This window comes from Pongo pygmaeus, chromosome 10 (assembly GCF_028885625.2).
Source record: "Pongo pygmaeus isolate AG05252 chromosome 10, NHGRI_mPonPyg2-v2.0_pri, whole genome shotgun sequence".
NCBI classification, from domain to species: domain Eukaryota; kingdom Metazoa; phylum Chordata; class Mammalia; order Primates; family Hominidae; genus Pongo; species Pongo pygmaeus.
In genome coordinates this window covers 53,889,316-53,898,227 of record NC_072383.2, presented here as the reverse complement: position 1 = coordinate 53,898,227, position 8,912 = coordinate 53,889,316, and the positions used below count along the sequence as shown (strand labels likewise).

The 8,912-nt window shown below is 49.8% G+C and overlaps 2 protein-coding genes across 3 annotated transcripts; both read right to left on the bottom strand.

Moving 5' to 3' along the window:
* Positions 1 to 804: 804 nt before the first annotated feature.
* Positions 805 to 5,383, bottom strand: ZC3H10 (zinc finger CCCH-type containing 10). Of its 2 annotated transcripts, none has more exons than XM_054442023.2 (3): positions 5,029 to 5,383; positions 4,184 to 4,247; positions 805 to 2,792 (listed from the first exon to the last, which is right to left on the bottom strand). In XM_054442023.2, the coding sequence occupies exon 3, from the start codon at positions 2,738 to 2,740 to the stop codon at positions 1,436 to 1,438; it is 1,305 nt and encodes a 434-aa protein (XP_054297998.1). In that variant the 5' UTR covers positions 2,741 to 2,792; positions 4,184 to 4,247; positions 5,029 to 5,383; the 3' UTR covers positions 805 to 1,435. The 2 variants fall into 2 exon arrangements, with proteins under 2 accessions (XP_054297998.1, XP_054297999.1); XM_054442024.2 differs by lacking the exon at positions 5,029 to 5,383 and adding an exon at positions 4,580 to 5,012.
* A 137-nt stretch (positions 5,384 to 5,520) lies between these two features.
* Positions 5,521 to 6,761, bottom strand: RPL41 (ribosomal protein L41). The gene is made up of 4 exons (XM_054442025.1): positions 6,697 to 6,761; positions 6,558 to 6,582; positions 6,150 to 6,172; positions 5,521 to 5,873 (listed from the first exon to the last, which is right to left on the bottom strand). The coding sequence occupies exons 2-4, from the start codon at positions 6,567 to 6,569 to the stop codon at positions 5,831 to 5,833; spliced, it is 78 nt and encodes a 25-aa protein (XP_054298000.1). The 5' UTR covers positions 6,570 to 6,582; positions 6,697 to 6,761; the 3' UTR covers positions 5,521 to 5,830.
* Between the last annotated feature and the right edge of the window lie 2,151 nt (positions 6,762 to 8,912).

The window sequence follows — 8,912 nt, the reverse complement described above, 5'->3', positions numbered from 1 at the left end:
TAGCCCACCATCTCCAGTGCCAGATGTGACCTGAGTGATCAACCAGACAAGAGAGCAAGAGGTAGCAGGAGACATGATGAGGGGGAACACAATCCAGGATCACTCTCTACCCCCAAATCTACTGTCCCATTAGACTAGACACCTGAGTTGTTTTCCCTACATCAGCCGTGAGCTGAGGAGGAACTGAGGTTTGACTACTGGGGCCCCTGGCCTTACTCACTTAAGTAGATTTAAAACTTCTGGTCCTATGTGGGGACAGAGGAAAGGAATGGACCCTGAGGCTTGTATCCCTAGAAGGACTCTCTTTTCCCAGACCCCCCAAGCCTTGAAGGCTTAAGGAACTGGCCACTGAAGAGGTGGGGTAGGAGGGACATTAACTGCCATCAACTGAGCGGCAATTGCCATCAACTCCACCTGTCCTGCTGTTTGAATAAGGATCTGTCAACTATGTAACATCCCATCCCCATTTCTCAGCAAATACACTCTCCTTACTGCCTGCCCTGCTAAATGACCCTAGGAGCCCTGGTTACTAAGGCAACCTGGGAATAGCACATACAGACAGAGACCAGAAACAGATGGCACTATTTTTAAACTAGACTAGGTGGCTCCAAAGCTTTTACCCCATAAAGTGCCTTCCCCAAAGCCCCATTTGGTCTTGTTCTGGGTCCCTATCCTTCTTCACTGGCTTCTGTCCATCTTACCAAGGCTATGTGAGGCTGGGGTCTTTATCCCATTTTGGCATGAGATCTATTTACTGCTCCCATCTTCCACACGGAATATCTAAGCAAGTTTTCACTGCCTCCATTTGTTAAAAATAATTGTTCTTTTATTTCTTTGGAAAGTAGTGGGCCCTGCCCTATGGATTTTCAGGTCAAACTAGGGTAATGAATGCTCCCCTGGACTTTGGGCTGGAGCACTATGGTCCCAGCCTTCCTAGGGCCCAGAAGCAATTCCTGTTACTGTCCAACCCAACCAACCAGGACCCAAATTGTCTGAAGGCTCCTATCAGGCCTTCTCTCCTGACCACCCACTTCCCAATCTTTCCTGGCTTTCTCTGTGGGCAGGGTATTTTTTTCTTCCAAAACCAGTGCTGGAACCTGTGCTGTGCAGAAGACAGGACAAGACGAGGGATGTTCCCGAATTCCCATAAAAGGACACAGCCCCTCAGTCAGTCCTTCCTCTCTGCTGGCTTCAGTCTGCACTCCTCTGCAAGCCCCCACTGTGAGGCTTGAAGATGGACAAGAGGACCCTCATAAAAGGGAGGTGAGAGAAAAGACACCATCCCAACCCCTCCTCAGGACATACTCCTTGTAGTCTCTTGTCCTAGTTCTCAAAGGAGCCCTTCAGACAGGGCTGGGGAAGGCTAGGTGAGTGGACAAGGGCCCCCTGACCCCAGCCCTGCGAGGCTATACCAGGGGAGTGTCCATTAGCCCCATCAGTGTGGCATGGCCGTGATGCGCATGCTCTGGGAAGCGATAGGGTAAGTCACCATGGGAGTGGTGGTGTGGCTCATTGTGATTCCTGCCAAGGGTTGGGCCATCGATACAGCCACAGGGGCCACAGGAGCCACAGATACAGCCACAGGAGCCATGGAGACAGGTGGGGGTGCCATTCCCTGGGCAATTGTTTGAGCCAGGGCAGCTGACAGTGGCGTGATCTCTGGGGTCAAGTGTGGGGGTGGGGGTGGTGGAGCAGCAGGAGGTGCAGCATTAGTTGGGGGAGCAGCTGGAGCTCCAGCAGGGGCCACCAGTTCTTGCTGGGACACTGGACGAGGCTGTAGAGCTTGGCTGCTGAGAGTAGTGTGAGTCTGGGCAATGCCATGGTTAAAAGTGGCAACAGTGCCCACAGTGGGGGCCAGAGTCTGCTCAGTCGCTGGTGCAGTGGAGCTCAGGGTTATGACCTTGGCCTGATTGCGGAACTGAGCATTTTGTTCCAGTAATACCTCATTGGTGGCCAGCAGGTTACTGACCTGCTTCTTTAACTCCTCTACCCGCTTCCTGAGCATGGCATTCTCCTCCTCTAGCAGTCTGCACTCCACCCCTCGCGGTGGAGCCAAGCTATATTCATATGACTCAAAATGAGGGCCATCAGGGGGGCAGCATCCACCTCGCCGGCGTTTTGGGCCTGGCTCATGGTCCTCAAAGCCCCTGTCAGGAAGGTCATAGATATCATAGAGATCATGACGTCGTCCTGGGAGGACTGAGCCTGTTGAGCCCCCACCAGTGCCTCCTCCACCCCGACCATCAAACTCAAAATCCCGTTGCAGGTGACGGAACTTGCACTTGGCTCCTCTCTGACAGTCACCCTTGAGAAAGTCACGGCAGATAGGGACCTCCTCCTTGCCATTTGGTAGGTCAGCCGGTGAAAGGCCAAGGCCAGCTGCTACTTTCTGCCTCAGCCGTGGGGGAAGCTCTCCTGTCTTCTTATAGCCGTCCTCATCTTCCTTGGAGCCATGGATGAAACGGCAATTTGGGCGGCTACACTCCTTGTTCTGGAAGTCATGGCAGAAGATGAACTCGTTTTTGCTCACCCCCAAGTTGGACACCTCGCTCATGTCTGGGTGGCGATATCGGCAACGCTTGCCGCGCTTGCACACATTCCTCAAGAAGTCTCTACAGATGGCATCTGAGCTGGCCCCGCCACTCCCTGCCCCTGCGCCATTGGCCTCCTCGCTGCCACCGCCTCCAGGGCCTCCACCGCTGCTCCCGGTACCGTTGGCATAGCTGTCCCGGTCAGGCATCCTGGTCCCGCCCAACTCAGGGTTTTCTTTATCTTGCCACTCTTGGTGACCACTACAAAAGAGGAGAACTGTATCAAACAGGAGTCCTCCAGGGAGATCCCACTCTTCCTGACTATAAAGCAGGCAGCCCAGAGGGGCAATGGCTTTAGAGATGGAGAATCTAAGGGATAAGAATTCTGGCTGAAATGTCTGACTCATCAAAAGTCCCTCCCAGGCTTTTGTGCACATGGTCTGGGTCAGAATGATTCACACTTGCCTGGCTAACGGAGGAGGGAAGGAGTTGGGGTGAAGCCACCTTATTTCACTAATGATGATAGGCCCAGGAGGGAGCAGGGAAAAAATAGTGTTGGATTTCATCTTTCCTTCTGAGCTGACCTTATTAAAGTTGTGGAAGTGAAATTAAAACTGCAGTCAGTATCTGAATAGTCTGGGAGGACTGGAAATAGTGCCCAAGATGGGCTACTGAGCTACTAGGGCTGTAGAAGATGGGACACTGGTAACAAAACTTCCTTAACCCCTTTTCCTTTTCCTCAGGTGAGGGCTGTGTACACATCAAATCTCTAGAAGCCAAGAAATCCTGGGTGAAGAGACTGGTGTCACCAGCTTGAGGGGAGTCTCAAAACCTGTCATATTTTAGTATTCCCTCCCAGCCGTCATCACTGTCAACCGCAGAGAGGTCAGCCCCCTCTATTTCAGGGTAGGAGTTCTAAGTTAGAGTCTCCACTTCTAGATTTCCCAGGACAAACCATTTGTGATAAGGTCAAGTGGGAAGGAGTTAATTTCACAGGAACAAGTGACCTTTCCCCATTCCCCACCCCCTTCCTACTCCCCTATGTGAAGATCCCACTGACATCCAACCACACCATTCCTCAACCCATAAAGATCCTCTTTATTTATAGACTCCATAAAAGCTTTTTAAGTCTCCTATTTCCCAAGAGAGCTTTGGAATGTCAGTCCACTGCCCTGGTTCTAGCCCTCCCCTCTCTCCACCCCCAGTAAGACCTGGAGTCCCTGCTACCACGTGTCTGACCTCCCAAACCTTTCCTATGCGGTGTTCAGGCTCCCCCTGCTGCTGAAATAGGAAAACTTCATATTGTTCCCTTTGAGCATAAGGGAATCTTTCCTGATTACTTTGGCCTTGACCCACCCCCACCCCACTGCTGTGACTTTGCCTTCAGATCTCCCTAAAATGAACTAACCAAACCAGAGGCCAGAGTTACAAGAGAATCTGTAAGAGGGTCCTCCTCCTCTAAAGAGAGGTAGTCCTAGAATAGAAGCAATCAAGGAAAGAAGTGGTAAAAGAAGATACAAACTTTTAGTAAAGGGGAATGACCGGGTGAAGTACAAATGCCATCTATCCAAGCCTGGCTCACGTTGCAAGTCGCACCAGCAGCAGATAATGTTATGATGCTCCTCCCCACCCAACTCTCCCAGAATTGATACCTGAGGTAGCTCAGGTGAAGTCCGGGGCTCCTGTGGGTCTCCACCTCCACATCACTGCTGGGTTCTGAGCAGGAAGAAAAACAGAGACTTGGGTGGAAGAAGGAGTAAGAGTGGAGGACTATGGGGTGGTTGTCACAAGAAAGAAATCTGACAAAACGGCAAAGCTTCGGGAACGTCAGGATTTCCTCAGGGTTCAAATTGAACTTCACCTCTCCAAGGGAGAAGTTGCCAGTAAGAAGAGTAAGAGATAAAACTAATTCGGAGGGACTGGGAGGATGGGTTGGAAAACCAGCCCTGAGTGAACAAAGAGTGCGGGGCGCCCTGCCTCAAGATGAAAGAGGATGTGAGGGTCAGAGCCCGGCTAAGGGTTGGAGTTAGTAATAGCTAGTGAGGAACCTTAAAAGGGCAGCGTCTGACAGTGCATTGGGATGGCCGATTAGACTTGAAGGCAGTGATTGTGACGCTTCCCAACACCCTAGAGTTTGCGAAAGAAGTCCTAGGAGTTTTCCCGCAGCAAGTCTTCTAGCTTGGCAGGTTCCGTGCAGTGCCGCCGGCGCTCAGCCGTGGGCTACGTGAATGGGACACTAAGGGCGCGCGAAGTGAAGCGGGGAGCTGGAGCTCCAGGTGTCATCAAGCTGAGGGGATGGGCAGGGTTGTGACGTCACGAAGCTGGCGTTTGCTCGCGATGCGGGGTCACTCAGAAAAGGGGCACTGCCCTGGGGTGTGAGGACGAGCCAGCTCGGTTCTGGGGGGCCTTGTGTGGCCCGGCCGAGCCCAGCCGCTGGGCCGGCCCCGACTCCTCCCCTCCGGGCGCGGCCTCCACCTAAGTCTCCCGCCTCCCTCACCTGCCGCCGCCGCCGTAGTTGCTGCTGCCGCCTGCCGGTCCTCTAGCTTCGACAAAGAGCCGCCTACCCGATCGCTCTTCCGCTTCCTGCGGAAGAAGTGACGCTCTAGCCCCCAGACCCGGAACTATACTCTGTGGTGTACGAAGTACGCGTGCGACATGCCGCAGGAAGTTCCCAGCACGCTTTGCGTGTCACCATGGCAACCCAACCCAAAGGGACGACGTGGTCTACGAAGCGGTAGTCGCCAAGGCAGGCCTCCTGGAAAGGGGCGGTACCAGTATTGGCCCCAAATAACCCGCGAAACCTAAAACCTGCCTCCAGAGATGTACCATATCCCATCCAACTCCAGCGAGATGCAAACCACACCACATAACCCAGGCTGTTGCCTTTATAGCTTTGATACCCTCCATAGCACAGGTACTGACAGGGCAAACTGTAATGACAGAAAACCCCCACCCGATGGAACCATAAAAAACATAATAGACAAGACGATTTAATTCTTCAGCTAAAACAGCGGAAGAGGTGATTTATTATATGGTTGTTACACTCGGCCACAAATAAACACAGAAATAGTCCAGAATGTCACAGGTCCAGGGCAGAGGACCAACATGGGCATTTTGTTTATGAGCAAGGTGGGTCTCAGAGGTGATCGGCGATCAGAGGGCGATGAAGTTCTAGATCCATTGAGACAAGCTCTAGACAGTAGAGTAGCATGCAGTCCCACAACTTGTACCAGCATCCCCAGCGTCTGGCATTCCATGTTTCTGCTCCTGTGGCCTCCACGGTGCAACAAGCTAGCGGTTTACTTGGACCTCTGCCTCATCTTTCTTCTTTTGCGCTTCAGCCTGAAAAGCAGACACAGGAATGGAATACACCTATCCTCAAACCAGAGTTGTCTTTCCCTCCCACATTAAATCAAACGTCCATATAAAGAATGAGGTGGTAAAATGAACAAGCACTACGGTTCTATCGTCCTCTGTTCTGTTCAATCCTTGGCTCTAGGAAGAAAACACTCAAACGTTTTCCTTCTAAAGATCTTTTAAGATTTCCAAACCAAATGTTTCTCCTAAGTTTTGTCCAAGGAACTTCCCTCCTCCTGGGCTAGCAAAGTCTCAACATACCTGCGCATTCGCTTCTTCCTCCACTAGCAACCGATCACAAGCAGCAGATAATTTTTTTAAAAAAAGAAGAGATGAAGCTTATTAGTAGGCTTAGGAGGAATATGAAGTGCACTCTTTAGAACCGTACAGATTCTTAACCAAGAAGTATGAAAGATTGGTCGGAACAACTACATCAGTAACTTGGACACCCTCCCAACATAAAATCAGAATTCCACCCTTTTCTAATCCCACCCTCTGTACCCATAGCACTTAACCGCTAGCTCTCTCACAAACTACCTTTTCTCTCCCACCAGTTCTTGGGCACCCTTGAAACCCAGTAGTTCAGGAGGTATGGCGGACTTGCCTTAGTCTCCCCCCTACTACTCGCCAACTCCTACGTTCCCAAGCTTACTACCAGGAACCGCTCACCTTGGCTCTCATGGCGCAGAGGTTTCTACAAGGAAAGACAGAAAGGCTACAGTTAGTTTGCTGTGATGATGGTAAGTGCCGAGGTCAGATGTCTATGGATTGTACACGGAATCCGAGCACAGGAACCAAAAACACTTACCCAAGAAAATGGCGCTAAAGCCGAGAGAAAGCCGAAGTTCCGTCTACGGCTATTTAACGGAGCGCCGGGTGTCGTCACTTCCGCTTTCGCGCCCTTCCCCCACCAAGGGCGGGGCTACCCAATGGGCGTAACAATGGTTTCGGACCTTCTTGTAGAGGAGTAGGTTGAGTTAGTTCTCTCGGAAGACCGAGTATTTGGTTTTCGAGTTACCAATTCCCCCCCAGATTTAGTATGAGGACGCTGTGTTATTTAAACGTCAGCACCTATTTCCAATATTGGACCTAGAGGTGCAGACGGGGAAAAAATAGCGACCTCCACCTTCCCTCGCATTGCTTCTTGGGAGTTGCAGTTCCCTGGAGAAGTCCTCCATTTTGCTATGGATAGGCGCGGACTGTACAGAAATTCTTGTTTTACTGGTTTGCCTTCTTTTCTTTCTTTATTTTTTTCTTTTTTGAGACAGGATCTCACTGTGTCACCCAGGCTGGAGTGCAGTGACGCGATCTCGGCTCACCGCAATTTCCGTCTCCTGAGTTCAAGCGATTCTCCCTCCACAGCTTCCCGAGCAGCTGGGACAACAGGCGCGCGCCACTTGGCTAATTTTTGTATTTTTAGTAGAGACGAGGTTTCGCCGTGTTGCCCAGGCTGGTCTCGAACTCCTGAGCTCAAGCGATCCGCCCGCCTCGGCCTCGCAAAGTGCTGGGATTACAAGCATGAGCCACCGCGCCCAGCCGGTTTGCCTTATTTTCTAAAATAAATTGCTGCAGGGTGATTCGATTCCGGAACCATCGAAGGTCCTAAGATTTCAGAACATAGGAAGATATAAAGTGGGGATTCGGAAAAGCTGCCATACTTCAAAAAATATTCTCTCACTGTTTTAAGACAGAGCAATTATTTTTCCTAAATTTCAAGAATAAAATAGCTGATTATAGTCTTTCCCCACGATGCCTGAAACAAAATATCACTAGAGATTCCTGGCTACAATGCATCATTTGTTCAGAAAATACGTCAGCGGGCTGGGCACGGTGGCTCATGCCTGTAATCCCAGCACTTTGGGAGGCTGAGGTGGGGGAATCTCGAGCCCAGGAAGTCAAGGCTGCAGTGACTTATGCAGTGATTCTCTAGGGGTGAAGAGCGAACCAACGGACATAGGGAGAAAATTAGCTAAATCTAGGGAAAGTATGACATTTGGTGTTAAGATAAAGAACTTCCCAGTTTGATTGTATGCTCAGGTGAGAAGCACTGGAAAACAACCGGATCCCCTAAGATTTGGCTACAGGAAACTTTTGAGTTAATGGGGGATGAAAAAGAACCCTTTCCCTATAGAGACTTCATCTTATAGTTTAAAATACTGTAACATTTTGTATGTGATTGTTACAATCCCTCTTTTTTTGTGGTTTCTCTTTATTATATTCCAGGATAGCATTTCACTTTCAATCCCTGAAAAACATTTTTAAAATTAGGTTCCTTCTAAGTAGTTGTAGTATTGTCACCACCCAAATATATATGACAATTTTTTTGAAACAAAAAAAAAATCCTAGCAGAATTATTTTGTATCAATTCCACCAAGATTTCAACTAACGATTGCCAACTAGTCTATAAGCTCTTTGAGGGAAATTTTGTTTTGTTTGCTTGCTTTTGATACGGAATCTCACTCTTGTCACCCAGGCTGGAGTGCAGTGGCGCGATCTTGGCTCACTGCAACCTCCGCCTCCTGGGTTCAAGAGATTCTCCTGCCTCAGCCTCCCAAGTAGCTGGGATTACAGGTGCCCGCCACTAAGCCTGGCTTTTTGTATTTTTAGTAGAGATGGGGTTTCACCATGTTGGCCAGGCTGGTCTTGATCTCCTGACCTCAGGTGATCTGCCTGCCTCAGCCTCCCAAAGTGCTGGATTACAGGCATGAGCCACTGCACTTGGCTGTTTTTTCTTTCTTTTTTTTAATAGACTTAATTTTTTAGAACAGTTTTAGGTTCACAGCAAAATTGAGAAAGGTATAGACATTTCCCACACATATAGCCTCCCCCTTTATAAACATCACTCCACTCTGCCAGAGTGGTACATTTGTTAACAATAGAACCTACGTTGATATACCATTATCACCCCAAATCCATAGTTTTGTTTACACTAGGGTTCACTCTTGGCATTCTACATTCTTTGCCTTTGGACAAATGCGTAAGCAAGGAGAGAGAGATGAACAGGCAAAACACAGAGGATTTTTA